The following is a 14,935-nucleotide window of genomic DNA, read 5'->3' as shown; positions in this document are numbered from 1 at the left end:
GGGGGACGGTGTATCCTGGCTGACCCTGCGCTCTAGCTCCAGCCAACTAACTGGGATATGTGAAAAAAATCATGTGATATATGACTAAATCTCAAGATTTTTGTAAGTAGAGGTTTATTTAAAGATTTTTTTTAAAGGTTTCGGAAGGGATTGCACTTTGCCATTACAGAAAAATAATGTTGCTGCTTCTTGTTTCAAAGGCGTCAACTTATTGTCTGTGTCAAGCAAAGAAAAGATTAAAATGTCTGCATTATTAATGAGAATGTGTCATGAAAGCCCACTTTTTGATGAGTTTTATAGGTCTCTGATATTTGTGTGCGTGTGTGTGTGTGTGTGTATGTGCGTGTGTGCGTGTGTGCGTGCGTGCGTAGATACAAAAAAAAACATCAGGAACATCCTCTTTTTCTTCTTTAAATTTGAATATTTTTTGTTTGTTGGACTGTAAATGACTCAACTTTAGACACTGAAGCTTCAGGTCATTTGTTTAATAATTTAGTCATGCTGTGAGACTAATGTGAGCTTTTATTGCATGCTGAAGCAGGGTAGATCTTCGGGTTAGTAATTTAGAGGAGCAGCGGTAATGTACCATACAATTTCCTGGGCTTTTAGTAGCAACATATCCATTGTGTATGTGTGTGTGTGTGGATGAGTGTGTTCAATTTTAACCTGTATTAAATGTGGCTGATATGGAGCGTTGTTTCTGATCTCACACAATAAATCATAAAATGGGTGAACGTTTCTCTTATAATCTCCTGCATAAGAGTGGGTTAAAAAAAAGCTGGATTTGGACTTGGAGAAATGGAAAATGGTCATGTGGTCTGATGAGTCCAGACTGAGCCTATTCCAGAGCTTTGGGGCCTATTCCATCATGCACAAGGGGCCACTGTACAAGTCTCTGTAGCCCGTGTTATCATCTGAGGTTGATCAGTTACTCAGGTCTAATCTAAGCAACGTAACGTGGCAATAAAATTCAGTTTAGGAAAGAAAGAAAAATGTAAAAAAAAAAAGTGAATCATGTACATTCGTCATGAATTTGTAAGATGTTTCTTCTTTTGATCTTAGGTTCCCCTGGCACATAACACTAATTCACATATATATAGTTAAACCACACGTCCAAATACTACCAAATAGCACCTCATCTTTAGTTCAGGTGATTTATTCAATTGTCCCCATGCTTATTGAATGACAAGTGTTCAGTCGATCAAATCCACACAATGCCATTAAGAATGAACTTTTAATCAGACGGTCAGGATTTCTTCACTTGTCTTCATTATAATGCTGTTCCTTTACAAAAGGTGGTTTCCACGTATCCTTCTTGAGGCCTAAAGTGAAACTGCGGAGTCTGGGGAGTGGCTGGAATACTTTCGAACTTCTCAGGAGTGAAGATTTGACCTCATCATTGCGCTTCTTCATCAGGGCCAGAGCTGGAGTCATTGGGAAGCTGTCGTATAACTAAAGTGGAGAAAGACAATTTAGGGTTTAATTAATTATGTTAATGCCAATTAAATAAGAAATATAAGATTTTCTCTCTCTGTGGAGGAAACTATAAGTATTCTATGTACAGTAGGTACTAGATGTAGTTTTCATATTTGGTAGACTCCATATAGTAAGCTTAAAACGTTCAAGTACATAAAGTACCCTTAAATGACACCACAACTACAACAATTAATGCAGGAACTGTACCCGACTCTTACGCACATTGGTGTGACTATGGCTCCTCTGCAGCGTCTCAGTCCCCGTTGAACTCAGGTCCAGAGTGGATGTGCTGATTGGATTTCTGGCCATTTTTGTCTGCAGGCCCATGGTGCCATGATCAGCACCGGGCTTTTTCAGGATGTCGCCCAGATTCCAAGAGCTGTCGGCCTGAGGAACACTCACTCCAGTGGGTTTCTGAAACAAAAGCAAGCATCAGAACATCAGACTTTATGATATATTTGCATCCTTCCATTTAAGCTGAATCGCCATACTTCCTGTACGTAAAAAAACGAAACATTTCAAATATATATTTTGTGACGTGACTTCCTTCACAGTAAAGTTGTACTATATTGCCAAAACGTATGTGGACACTAGAGCATCAATCCCATGGTTAAACATCCTATTGCTAAAACAAGTGATATGAAGTTGTTTTTCCTTTGCTCTTATAATGTTCTCCACTCTTCTGGGAATGTGTTCCACTAGATGTTGGAGCGTTATTGTCTGGGTTTGTATTTATTCAGCTACAAGAGCATTAATGAGCTCAGGAGCTGATGTCAGGATGTCAAGGAGGTCCAGGTCCAGTTCATTCCATAGGTGACGGTTCAGTGGGACTGAGTTCAGTCAGGATTTTAACACCTTAATACACTGTGTCTTCATGGACACTGGAGCATCGTCATGTCCTGGACAAGGCTTTGGGCCTCTTTTAAGTGAACTTGTAATGTTACAGCATATAAAGACATTCTAGACAATTGTTTGCTTTACAATTTGCGGCACCATTTTGATGAAGAAACACGAATATGAGCATCAGGTCTGCACAAACCTTTAGACGTATAGTAGGTCGAGACATATAACATAATCTTTCATTCATTCATTTATTTTCTGTAGCGCTTATCCTGTACAGGGTTGGGGAAGGGTTGGAACTTATCCCAGGAGACTTGAAGCACAAGGCAGGGGACACAATGGACAGGGTGCTAAGCTATAACAGGCACACGCCCACACACACTCCAGAAAATTTGGAAACACCAATTAACGGAAGAAATGGAAAACTGAGTAAAAAAACCCACCAAGCACATGGAGAATACTGTATGTGTTGCATGTTTCACACCCATCCCCCTAGCCCGGGAGGTGTGAGGCCACAGTGCTTACCAATATGCCACCATGCCTTAGGACAAAAGAATGACATGAACCTGTTGTCAAACCTGTTCACTTGGATGGCAAACTCTAATGGTGTCTGTATTGCAGCTTCTCCTTATTGTGTCTGTTGGTTAGGACCTGATAACTCTTAAAATCTTAGTTTGGCAAAAGACTAATACCTAATGGTCTTTATATGAGGATCTTAACAAGGATATAGGTAACTAGGACAAAACGTGATGTAATGTCCTCATTTAAGGACAAAGGGGTCTCTTGAAGAATGTAGATTCCCTGAGCGAGCCCTTCGTTCAAGTCAGGTCTTCTCACTAAGTGTGAAAAAATATACAAGTGTGTTGCATGTTTTAGCACCTTCTGATGGAGCAGTGCTGCAGAAGACCCAGCTATCGTCTCCTCTGGGATTGCACTTTCCGCCCAGTTCCTGTCCAGATTCAGTAGACTCTCATGTCTGTGAGTGCGTGAGAAAGGCACAAATTCTTCCATCAGGTTCCTCTCCATCCTGAAGTCTCGGTGTCTGAACATGGCTAATCCCTCGTCACGTTCTGTCAAAAACCCGTAATGAAGCCTCTCTGGTTTTTGCATGCCCCTGTAAAAAAAAAAAAAAGATAAATAAAGTTTAATAAGGAATAAACAACTGTAAGAGGAAAAAAATGTAATCATATGATTATACAGTACTAATAACTACTAATCATAGATAATCATGAGGACCCGCTCCTTCTATGGTTATGTGAGCTCTCTGTGTGTGTGTGTGTGTGTGTGTGTGTGTGTGTTCAGGCAGATAACTGCAGTCCAACTGCAGGCCAAATGAGAAAGGTTTCTGTCTCACCAAAACATCGCTTGGTGATCCATTAGGTGCCTTGCCTCAGGCGCAACGTGATATAACCTGTGACAAAAGATAGCATGGGACACACACAGTATTTATACTTACATAGAAGAGATAAGATATACTAGTCTTTGTGGATATTTGGCTCAAGGGCAAATTTAAAACTTTACAGTCTGGAAATGCACAATGCTTCCTTTAGGTAACTGTGGAAAGCTTGTGAACTTAAAGGACGGGATTACACCCGTAATTAAGTGTTGTGTGAGACCAGTCCATAAATCTTAACTTGATCCACTCACCTACTTTCATCTTGCCATTCTGTGATATGAAGATCCATTGGCCCTGCTCCAGGAACCCCTGCATACAAGTCAGCTTCTGTTCTGTAAAACTTCGGCAGTTCTTCTGAAAACTCAGGCAAATCCTGGTCTTCTGAAGAGTCTCCAGTCTTTGGGAGGACTCCAAGAGCTTCCCAGTCTATAGGAGAGGCAGCAGTGGGTGGTGGAGGGCTGGGTGGACAGCTGAGCAGCGCTTGTTTTGGGGAAATTGGTTCTGGTTGGTCAAAAATTTGATCGATCGTGGGGAGCTCCATGGGAGCAGCAGCTTTCCATGAGTCAGGAACGGGTTGTGAGGCAGCATAGAGGATGCGGAACTCCCGGTCAAACAACTCCACCGCTGGGCCACTCAGTACTGTGATGAGGTGCCGGTGTAGATGAGCGTCAGTCCAGGACAGGCTGGAAAACAGAAAGTGAATCAAAGTTTCAGGGCAAAGATTTTACCGGTTAAGGGTTATCAGATCTCTTGCTAAGAAAAAACATTATATGTTATATGAAGAAGAAAGTGTTTCCTTATTTTAAAAGGTTACATGATTAAGGTTTCTGTGGATGGTAGCTCCATCATGGTTTGTCCAGATGTGCTCCTGAAGATCCTTTAAGCTAAATCTTGAGCTATGTTCTTTCTACCATTATCTTTTTATCTCTAAATACCACAAGCTTGGTAATGAGGCATGCTTCCATTTGAAGACACCTTGGAAGATTTCTCTTACCTGTAGCTGCCCACAACCACCGTCTCCAAATCCACCAGGACAAAGTTCTCCTTCAGCTCTCCTACAACCATCTTTCCATCCGCAGACATGAACGTTTTTCCACCCAGAATCCGAACTATTATTTTCTGTTAAAAATCCGATAAGATACTTGAAGTTAGTGGACTGGCATGTGGAGAACAAAATCAATACGTTTCATGCAATAAAGATAGATCTAACATTTTAGAGAGTTCTTTGGTTTGTCAGGTAACAATTACAGATCCTATATAAATTTGACAGGAAAGAGTATTTCCAAGTTAAACCTCTTCATTAAGCTGGAAGCCTTAAACAATAGCATGGAGAGAAATGTAAATGTAGGAGTGTCTACAGAAGGCCAATGGGAATTCCAGCATGGTACAGTGATTCACTCCATCACTCCTGCACACAAGCTACTTGCTAGGTTTAGTTTTTGTCTAAATTGCATCTTCTCTGTGTTAAAATGACAGATTGCCGGGATCATATATCCAGTGTTCCTTTTAGATATTAAAATAAAACCATGACTAATGATATTCATAGAAGATAATAAGTTCTTTAAAGATTAATTGGATGAATCTACTACTTGGAAACCATTTTAATAGAACTGATCTCTTATTTAGGGTTCTAAGTAATGAGCTTTAAATGATCCCCCAGAAGGAGAACCGTATAAGCCTGTTTTAAATAAAGTGTAATTACATTGTTGTTCAAGAGTTATTGAAAAGGTTATTACGTTTCCATTGAAAATGGATTCTTTAAGGGTAACTTGGACCTATGGTTCTACTTTGAAACCTTTCTGATAGGAACACACTTTGTAAGGTTCTACCAGAAGGAGCGTTGGATCATACATTTAAAAAAAAAGTATAAACACTTTGGCCCCTTCAAATGCTATTAAAAGTGCATTAAAGTGAATATGGCATTCAAGTCAAAGCGGGACTTTTGATCGTGCAGTATAACAAGACTCTGAGAGTGAAAAACTCCTTTTATTTTTTCTATATAATCTCCTGCTACACTAATGCACTTATCCCAGCATTTCATTAGTGCCTGGATACCATCAAGTCAGAAAGTTTTCTCAGTACGCCAGAAACATGATCGGACTGCCTGCTTCACGTCTGAAACCAGGAAGTCAGGAAAATGAGCAGCTAAAATGTTTTATTCTGATGTGTATTTAAAGATAAGGCTAATATTGCTTTTGTAAAGTTTAAATCCTAACAGAATCTTGTTTAGTGATGTATGTACTTACTCAGGCACATGTTAGGGCACCTCAATGGTACAGTAGATGTATTTGGTGCAGTCACACCCTGGTACGCCTACACAGGGTCCTTAACCTATGCATGGGATTTTTTTTTTTTTTTTGGATTTTTATTTATTTATTTATTTATTTGACACTTTTCACTTGCACTGAAGAGTTCAATTTGTATTTTAAGTTAATTATGTTGAATAGACATAAGCGTGGAGCTGCAGTTTCATGGAGCACTTTTTTTAAATCTCAGCCAAGCGCTAACTCTGACTTATAAAATGCAGTGTAACCTGTTACTCTTGGCTTGTATGTACCATCACTGACATTCCTTTCTTTGATGCTTGAAGAGGAAAAAGAATGTTTACTACAGCCGAGCTGCAAGGAGTGCCGAGTTGTTTGTCTATTAAAATAAACGGTGTTTAAATTATGAGATGGCCCATAACGACTAATAAACATGCTAGAAAGCAAGAGAGACAGATATATGGTAACAAAATTAGAAATGGTTGAAATGGTTGATCATAGAGAAAGTGTGGATGACCAGATTTAATATGACTAACCGGGTGCTTGAGCAGATTTGGTGTTTGATTATCTTGTGCAGGTCTTTGGTTGAGGATGATGTAGACGACAACACCTCGAGATGCGGCCGCGTGCAGATCCCTGATCACGACGCTGTCTGTGAGTTTGTCTGCTACTATAGCGATCAGCTGCTCGACAAAAACAAACACAGTGAAAACATGGAGCATCTGAGGTGCTGCAATGCCAACGGTGCTGTATCTGCTTCTCAGCATGTACTGTGTAAAATCGAAAATAGTTATGTATTATCCTTTAAACTCAGATTAGCTCTTATTGGTTGGGAATAAAAAGTGTAACAAATATTTAAACCCATAACATTATTTATTACCACAATAAACCACATTTATGGAAATTGAGAGATTTATAGATGAACACAGTGTGACTAAAACTCCATCTATCCCAGGGAACTCGAGGCACAAGGTGGGGTACCCCATGGACGGGGAACCAATGCAACAATTAAAAAAAAAAAATCTTTTTTTAGAGAAATAGATTAAATGTTTGTTAAAGTGATAGTATAATCATTTGTTGAGAATAAAAGAAGCATATAACAAACAGCACGTCCCATTTTACTGTCTACAGAAGAGGAATCCATATTTTCACACTGATGATTCAGACATTGATTTCTCTGATTTCAGTGCCTCGATTTATTAAATTGTGCATTATTAAGACCAGCGCTATAAACTTATGCCAAAAGGTCAGTTTGGATTTCAGATTTTCATCATAAAAACCATCGTACCTACCATGGTGGCTCCCTGCAGCAGTCTCCTGATCACCTGACGGATGTGGGGAGCCTGCTGCACCGGGGGGTTGGTGTAGACCATGACTTGCTCCATTCCATCCCATCTGTCTTTCTCTGGCCACCCAAGGTCCAGACATGGAGCTGGTGTGTCTGAAAGCATGGGGAAATACTGATCCGAGACGTCCTGCACGCTTGAGCTGGCATCACTTCCATTGTCCCCATTTTCCACAACCTCCTCGTGATGATCTTCCACCCAGCTGGAGACCTGATTCACCTCCTCCGGTGACAGAAAGGGTTTGCGTTGATGTGCACTAAGTTTGGTGTAAAAAGCTTCAGGGCCGTCTCTTAGCAAAGATTCGAGGGTGCTGCGTTCCACCTCCGAATGGAGGAATTCCGGGTTGGACTCGTTCACAGGAAGGATGACTGCATTTTCATTTAGGCTCTGCTCGTGAGATTTGGACATTGTGGTCCGAAATGACAGCTGAAATCCCTTTTATGTGTCAGTGCTGGATGGTTGGGCTGCTGCTGCTGCTGCGGTCAGTCATGGTGTTACACAAAGTATAAGTGGTCTGTTGTGGAAAAAGTTTCTTTTTCATTCTTCCTTCCTATAGAAGCACTAGACCTGTGTTGCAATGCAAAATAAAGCATGTGCTGAAGCCAGTGAGACAAAGCTAAGACTGAAGAATGTTCTCAACCTAGCTCAAACACGTCATCTAAGCCTATGTGTACACAGGTTATGCAATTTGGAAATAATACTGGAAGCTAGACTTGGGTTGATAACAGCTTCAGGCTAGAGAACACACTCGCACACACGTACATCCTAAACTTTCCTTATTATTTCTTTCTTTCACTCAGCTCTACCTAAACAACACAAGACCTACCTGCACAGCGTGCTCTTTCAGCCTTCATCCATGTTCATCCTCACCGTAAGCAAACAATCAGCATTAATCAGTCACCTGTCATAGATCTGAGGAAAGCTTCACTTTCTCCCTTTTAATCTTCCCCTATGAGGCGTATCCTAATATTGTGTTTCCATCTGTATTGTATCTGTTCCCCTCTCCAGCTCACAAAAGTGCCTCTTTCTCTCTCTCTGTGCTCTCTAACTATACAAATCATGACTGGTTCTACCAGACGAGCAGGCCAGAGGTACGCCTCATGCTTCTCATATCAGAAAGTCAGACTATAAAGTAGATTAGGAACTGTATATTATACACCATTTGTTGGAACAAATTATAATAAATCAGTTCCTACTGAACACTTTTACAGGACCTAGCCTCAAAAAAGTCTGAATAGTATACACTGCTTTGAGTCTGAGTCTTACTGCAGAACGGTCAAACATACTTGTTTTTACGTGGTGCTTTACAAACAAAGGGTGTCTGGGAATCGTAACATTTTCTTGCTTAGGATAGAAAACCCAGCAAAACAGGTTCAGTAGACAAATTTTGTAACGTTATTTTGTGCAAAATTTATTTGCATACCCTTAGAACTATTCAAGAAACACAAATGCCTTTGGGTATGTTAGGTTTTACAGATGTTTCTTCATTATGACAATTAACAAAATGCTCATATAGCATGTTAAAGTACTTATTACAAAATATTGTTAAAGCATTTCGATCCTGTAATAATAACAAATAACAATAAGCTTCTCTATTGATAAGTAATACTGTAACAATTAATACATGTACTGTATGTGTTAATATATTACTTAACATCACATTCAAAGAATATCCCACAAAGGTCTATATGGAGATTTCCAATATGAGACATCACCTACAAAAAAAAAAAACTATTTAAGAGCAGTTATGAAAATATTATTCCAAAACAATACTTCAGTAGGAATAATATGGATGCTGCCAGCTCTGTTTTTGGTCACACAAAAATATTCTATGAAAAAATATAGGATTTTAACTGATCAGATCAATACAAAGAGTCTGATGAAGCATCAGCCTGGACAGCAGCGCCATCTATGGGAAGATGGTAAGCGGTGCAGTATATATAATAATGATTTACAATAAAGCGTCTCATCATTCACAATAAAACAGTTTGGAATTTTGTTCTTGACAATTCAAACACACTAGCACTTCCTAAACCTACAGAACGAAAAGAAAAAGAGGGGAAAAATACAGTTCATAAATGGGAGTCAACTCTCAAAGTTCACCTAAAAGAGTCGATACAAAGAGCCGACTCGCTGGGTTAAGTGTCGGTCCTTCAGGCTGCGGTGTGTGTTTTCTTGCGCAGGTGGACATAGATAACCCCACTGCTGAACAGCAGGGGAACACACACCCAGGCCAGGATGAAGCAGTAGCCGAAATGACCATCATGCCGCTTCTGGGGGTGCTGGAGGATCTCTTTTCTTTGGAAAGTGTAGATCAGGACAGCTGCAAATGTGGCCAGACCTAAGAGATAGAGTAATGTGGAAGAAAGTAGAAGGTACTATGACTTAATAACCTCATAGCATTGTGCATTCAGCAAACTACGGACAAATTAAAATTTATTTTGCTTCTAACTGTTAACATAGATGCATGGTTGCCTTTATTTACTCACTGACACACAGAATAACTCCTCACATCTCATCAATGAATGATCTCATTACTAGTGACGTCACTGTGACGACGGGGGCGTGTCCAAACCAAGCCTCGCATCGTGTCGGGTCCCTGAGAGTCACGTGACAAACAATCGAACAAACGAAGCCTGGCGGTTGCCTGAATCACGTGACCGACTCGTTTGGCACTTAAGCGAAGGCACGTGCACTCGGCAGTTATTATTTTTAAGATTAACAGACGTTTATTATGTGCGTAAACATTTCCTTGTTGTAAGGAAAGCTGCATGTACATATTAATTGTGCTGCTTGCAATGTTATTTATTAAGATATTATAATTTATTTTATATTTTAGAGGTATATTGTAGGTTACATTTGGTAGAACGTAAGTTTGCTGGTTAGATAACACTGGACTGTACCAACTCTTAATTCAACAGCTTGCCTGAAGGTGGATGCTGGCACTCATTCAGCCTTGTGTTTACAAATCTGTTCAAAATTGTAAGCACACAGTATAGCCGAACATTTGGTAAATTATATATTCAACGTAATTAAAGTAAATAATTGTGCCATGTGGAAAGCCTAAGGTTTGTTTCCCAGCTAATGCCTCAAACCCCAGCAACTGGATCAAGTGCTGGTCCCAAGCCCGGGTAAAATGACGCGGTTCTGTCAGGAAGGGCATTCAGCGTAAAACCTGTCTCAAGTTGTGTGCGAATCGGATAGTCTGATGTGGCGACCCCACGAAGGGAGCAGCCAAAAGACTAGCAACAACAATTTAAACTCCTAATACTACTGTTAAATACCACGTTACTAGGTTTTTTGGGAAGGAGTCAGCTCTTTTATGCGAATCGGTTCTCAGGAATTATGAAAAAGATCCGTTTCCAGAATTAAAAATATGGGAGCCAGATTGTTTTTTAAATTCTCCATATTCTATTATAAAATAGTCTTTAATTCGTTTATTCAAATAACAATGTGATTCAAACTACAGCCCTACTTAAACGTGTCATTTACAAGAAAACAAGGCGATGGTATAAACAGTCACATGGTATAAAATAGCAAATTGGGTAGTTTAGGGCGGGAAATGGCAGTGAGTCGACTCTTATTGATGAGTTGAATCAAATAAACTGTCGCACAGAAAGAGACAGATTTCCCCATTTCTTTTATACATGACAAGACTGTCAGCCTTGAAACTAAAAATTCTTACATTCATAACTCTGAAACTATGTTTAAATACTACTTTCTTCAGGCATTTTAAATGTTATGAATACCAAGTATTTAACCTGCAAATATCTGAGAAAGCCCACTGAAGTAGAAGAGCCCCCTCCTGGAAGTGGTGAAGAGCTGCCAAATGAACACTATGATGGAGAGGGAGGAGAGGATCACGGACAGGACCATGAGCGCCTGCACCGACTGCAACCAATCTGCGACACAAAAGACCTCCGTCAGAGAACAGTAAGAAAGATTATCATTTGTTTCTGTTTTTATCCGTTCAGAGAGCATGAGCGTATGTACCGTTCTCAGACGCAGAGGTGCACATCATGGTGTCTGTCGTGTTGTCATAGATGCAGTTGTGCCAGAGATCTGCTCGGTCTACGTTATCCCACGTCCACCAGGACTGCAATATAGTGAAGCATCTTGCGATTATTGCATTGTACTCTATGTGTATGTATATGTATAAAATTTAACACTAAGAATAATACAGGAATGATTAAGAATGACTGTACCTTCTCCATGGTGGCGATGAACAACATGGCCAATGTGATCAAATGCAGCAGCGTCACAAACATTAACAAGAAGGCCATCCTATCCGGTTCTGTAAACACCTGTAGGCAAAGAAATCCCAGTAGGTTTTTCTCAACTTCTCTCTCTCTCTGGTTTTCTTTTAAAGGGGAGACCAGTGAGTCCACACTCAACTCATGTTCTTCTACATATCCATCAGGAATTAGAAGTGCAGTGCGTATGTGCTTAGTGCTTTGATCTTCAACCAAGCCCATACACAAGCAACACCGTGAATTATGTCACTTATCCTCCTTTACAATTAAGCAGCCTAAATCTGAACACATGTCTGTGAAGTCATCTTGCAGTTTCAAATCCTCTCCTTCTCTTTTTTGCACAAGTCAGCATTTTATCACGTATGTGTAAAAGTAAATAAAGAGCTCCAGGACTGTTTGTGCAGTTTTCATGTCTATAAATAAAAAAATCTCACTTCCCTAGATACAGTGGTTGGATACCAAACACTGTTCAGAAGAGGAAGCTCTCCAGATTCAAGACGCTCAAGAATTTGGTTGATTTCGTGTTCTAAAGTAAGTCTAGCGTAAAATGAATTTAGCCTGACGTTTGCGAGTGCATGAGCATGCTCATGACAAGAGACCCCATTTAAAGCCTAAGTCTGCCTTGCTTTAATAAAAGGGCTAAAAAGTGCCTCATGACAGTTTAACACTTTGTGTACAGCTACACACACACATAACCATCTCAAAATTCCATACAGCCACATAGGTACAGCTATAAGTTAATAATCCTTATAATAATTAATATTTTATTAATTCATCCTTAATAATATGAGTCGTTGGTTATTCAGTTTTTTTTTTTTTTCTTTTCAGGAGCAGGGAGTAAGTATCCCCCAAGCTCTTGTTTTTTTTTTTTTTTTTTCGCTTATGTTTGGGTACCTGGCACAGACTCTGACAGTCCTTCGAAGTTCAAGGCTGCTATGCCAAAGGCTTTACCTTCACCGTAATCAAGATAATCATGGACTAAAGTAAATAAAATCAGCTTGTCAAATGGATGTTTTTTTTTCTCCCAAAAACTTATACATGTTAAAGCACAAAACAAGAAGAAAAGCTGCTTTTAAGTTCACTAAACATTCCCAAAGCAATCCTAAATCCCAGATCCTCACAATAAGAAGAAATGTGTCTTTACCTTATTGAACTCAAGGGAACAAGAATTCTTCAATGTGTATCCGTCTTTTCTCTCCTAGTCGTCTCACGCTCCCTTTCCCTCCCTCAGTCTTGCTGGCTTTCTTTCTCCACCCCTTCTTACTCACTCTATCCATTCCCCTTTTTCAGGGGGGAAAAAAACCAAGAGATGTAAGTGGAATGTAGGCATGGTTCATAAAGGGACATTTTCCCCACCCATTTCCTCCAAGCCCAACTGACTGCCTTTCACTAAAGATCTTTTTTTTGGGTGCTGGGATTTTGCAAACTAAAATGAGTCAGAAAGCTGGCCAGCCCAAAACCAAAATGAGAACCATACACGTTTTATAGTCCACATCTGCTGTTTGAAACTGTGCGGAAGTTTTAGTGTTGCTGTTATGCAAGTAGAAGTATAGAAGTTATGCATCTAAGGATAACCTGCACCATTTCTGAGCACTGTTTCATTCATTCAGTTGTCTGGAAGATGCAAAATCGTTGCAATTAGCCTCCTAACATCCATCATATCTCTTCCTGCTGGAGGAAATGCAGACCACCCATGGACCCAAGGTAAAGTCATGAGTTCACACCAAGTTTAGCAATCTTACTGCACTAGTTCCTCTTGGAAGATTAAGATAAAAGAAGAAATGATCAGATTGAAATGTGTTTATCACAAAGTGTTAAAGGATGATGCAATAAAAGTCTCAAACACACAGATGGATTGTTTTATGAAAATAAACAGTGCCAGGGTTGTGTCATTTCTTTAATTATGCTCATACTCCAGTCGTTTTCCCATAGATGTCGTTTGACGAGAGTCCCTCCCCAGGCTCTCTCCTGACCTTAATAAGATAGAAAAACTGCAGCGTGTTTGGTCAGAAATGTCAATACAAAGCTCTCACACTGGAGACTCCTTCCATAATTGTCATATGTCTCTGCAGGAACCGTCACCATATGAATGATGACACATACAGTTCTCTGTGAATGAGTCTGTGTTACTATATAAACTAAAAAGAATATTAATAATTGTGTTGGTATAAACCTAAATGTTACAAAAAACAGGAGGGCTTAAATACAAGAAAATAAACAACCACCACGACTTGTAAGTAACCACATGATGAGTATCTGAGTTCCCTCTAAGAAGAGGATAAGATTTGGCTGTAAGGGTTTGTTTTTATGTTTCAAACTCTTGTTTTACAAAGGGGGTCTATTATGTGATTCCTTCAAGGCATGCTTAAATTTTAAAGCTCCTTAGCACACTTAGAGGAAAGTGCTGTTTGCTCTCTTCCTCATACATGAGCTCACAGACACTTGTGATTGGCTGAGTGATAGGAGTGAAATCATGGACAGTTTTGTGGTCTCAGGACAATAATGGTCAAGTTATCTGGGAATTTGCACATCAACTTTTGCTTTTAACGTAAAAAAAAAAGGGGGAAAAAAGCCATTAGATAACAAAAGGGGACACAGGGAACAACTCCGGAATCACTTTTTACGATTATACAACGATTATAGCATTTTTATAGCAATAACACAAGTTACTGTTACTCTTTCGTATTGTGCATGATAGTAAATACATATTTAATAACATGGATCCAAGTGATAATCAGTCCTTCAAATAATTTTGTTTTTAATAAATACTTTATATACTTTTTTAAAATAAATACTAGCATAATCTTAAAATTCTACACAACACAACCAGTCAGGTGTTGTTGTTTTTTTGTCACTATTATAATACTTTACTATTAGTTGCAAGTGTGTGCATGTTTTAAACAAATCATCATTTTCAATCCAGAAAAACATGAATGAAAAGCTTTAGAATTAGGAATTTTACAGTAGGTTTGAGGGAAAAATCACACCACCACACAGTACTGACACACATATGGTTTTTACACACACACACACACACACACACTGGACATTCTGTACATTCGTTTACACTAGTGGCCACTGCACAACTACACCTGGTGGTCACAAGTCACTTTAAATAAATCACTTTTTAAGCATTTTTTGCACGGCACTAGACACTAAACAGTGGACATTACATTACTATTACATTACCATTCTTTCATCACTATTTATTCTAACACCATTCCACACAAAAATTACATAAATATATACCTACAGTACCTGTTCAGCTGCTCTTATTGTTTTATACTTCTTCATACATTCTTCAAATATTTTCTATATTGTGTATTTTTGTCATACAGTTATTATTATTTTTTTAAACTT

General features: G+C 39.3%; 2 protein-coding genes across 3 annotated transcripts; both read right to left on the bottom strand.

Annotated features, from left to right (window-relative positions):
* Positions 1-433: 433 nt before the first annotated feature.
* Positions 434-8,623, bottom strand: fam83e (family with sequence similarity 83 member E). 2 transcript variants are annotated; one of them, XM_053484565.1, is made up of 9 exons: positions 8,149-8,623; positions 7,269-7,889; positions 6,513-6,659; positions 4,707-4,831; positions 3,964-4,395; positions 3,671-3,727; positions 3,196-3,430; positions 1,699-1,890; positions 434-1,452 (listed from the first exon to the last, which is right to left on the bottom strand). In XM_053484565.1, the coding sequence occupies exons 2-9, from the start codon at positions 7,728-7,730 to the stop codon at positions 1,258-1,260; spliced, it is 1,845 nt and encodes a 614-aa protein (XP_053340540.1). In that variant the 5' UTR covers positions 7,731-7,889; positions 8,149-8,623; the 3' UTR covers positions 434-1,257. The 2 variants fall into 2 exon arrangements, with proteins under 2 accessions (XP_053340540.1, XP_053340541.1); XM_053484566.1 differs by having other exon boundaries at positions 7,269-7,836.
* An 84-nt stretch (positions 8,624-8,707) lies between these two features.
* On the bottom strand, positions 8,708-12,958 carry emp3a (epithelial membrane protein 3a). The gene is made up of 5 exons (XM_053484567.1): positions 12,720-12,958; positions 11,528-11,626; positions 11,316-11,418; positions 11,084-11,224; positions 8,708-9,663 (listed from the first exon to the last, which is right to left on the bottom strand). Exons 2-5 carry the CDS (start codon positions 11,603-11,605, stop codon positions 9,476-9,478), a joined length of 510 nt encoding a protein of 169 aa, XP_053340542.1. The 5' UTR covers positions 11,606-11,626; positions 12,720-12,958; the 3' UTR covers positions 8,708-9,475.
* Between the last annotated feature and the right edge of the window lie 1,977 nt (positions 12,959-14,935).

This window comes from Clarias gariepinus, chromosome 23, assembly GCF_024256425.1.
Source record: "Clarias gariepinus isolate MV-2021 ecotype Netherlands chromosome 23, CGAR_prim_01v2, whole genome shotgun sequence".
Classification (NCBI taxonomy): Eukaryota; Metazoa; Chordata; class Actinopteri; order Siluriformes; family Clariidae; genus Clarias; species Clarias gariepinus.
The sequence above is the reverse complement of the archived record's forward strand: the minus strand, read 5'-3'. Positions and strand labels throughout refer to the sequence as shown.

What these genes read in the sequence shown, in the direction of transcription:
- emp3a (XM_053484567.1), bottom strand. Translation starts at nt 11,605, where the DNA reads ATGGCCTTCTTGTTAATGTTTGTGACGCTGCTGCATTTGATCACATTG. An exon ending in CACCTCTGCGTCTGAGAACG is followed by an intron (nt 11,225 to 11,315) that starts GTACATACGCTC and finishes TTTGTGTCGCAG; the next exon opens with ATTGGTTGCAGTCGGTGCAG. An exon ending in GCTTTCTCAGATATTTGCAG is followed by an intron (nt 9,664 to 11,083) that starts GTTAAATACTTG and finishes TCTATCTCTTAG; the next exon opens with GTCTGGCCACATTTGCAGCT.
- fam83e (XM_053484565.1), bottom strand. Translation starts at nt 7,730, where the DNA reads ATGTCCAAATCTCACGAGCAGAGCCTAAATGAAAATGCAGTCATCCTT. An exon ending in CAGCACTGCTCCATCAGAAG is followed by an intron (nt 1,891 to 3,195) that starts GTGCTAAAACAT and finishes CTTTTGTTTCAG; the next exon opens with AAACCCACTGGAGTGAGTGT. An exon ending in GGAGCCATAGTCACACCAAT is followed by an intron (nt 1,453 to 1,698) that starts GTGCGTAAGAGT and finishes TCTCCACTTTAG; the next exon opens with TTATACGACAGCTTCCCAAT.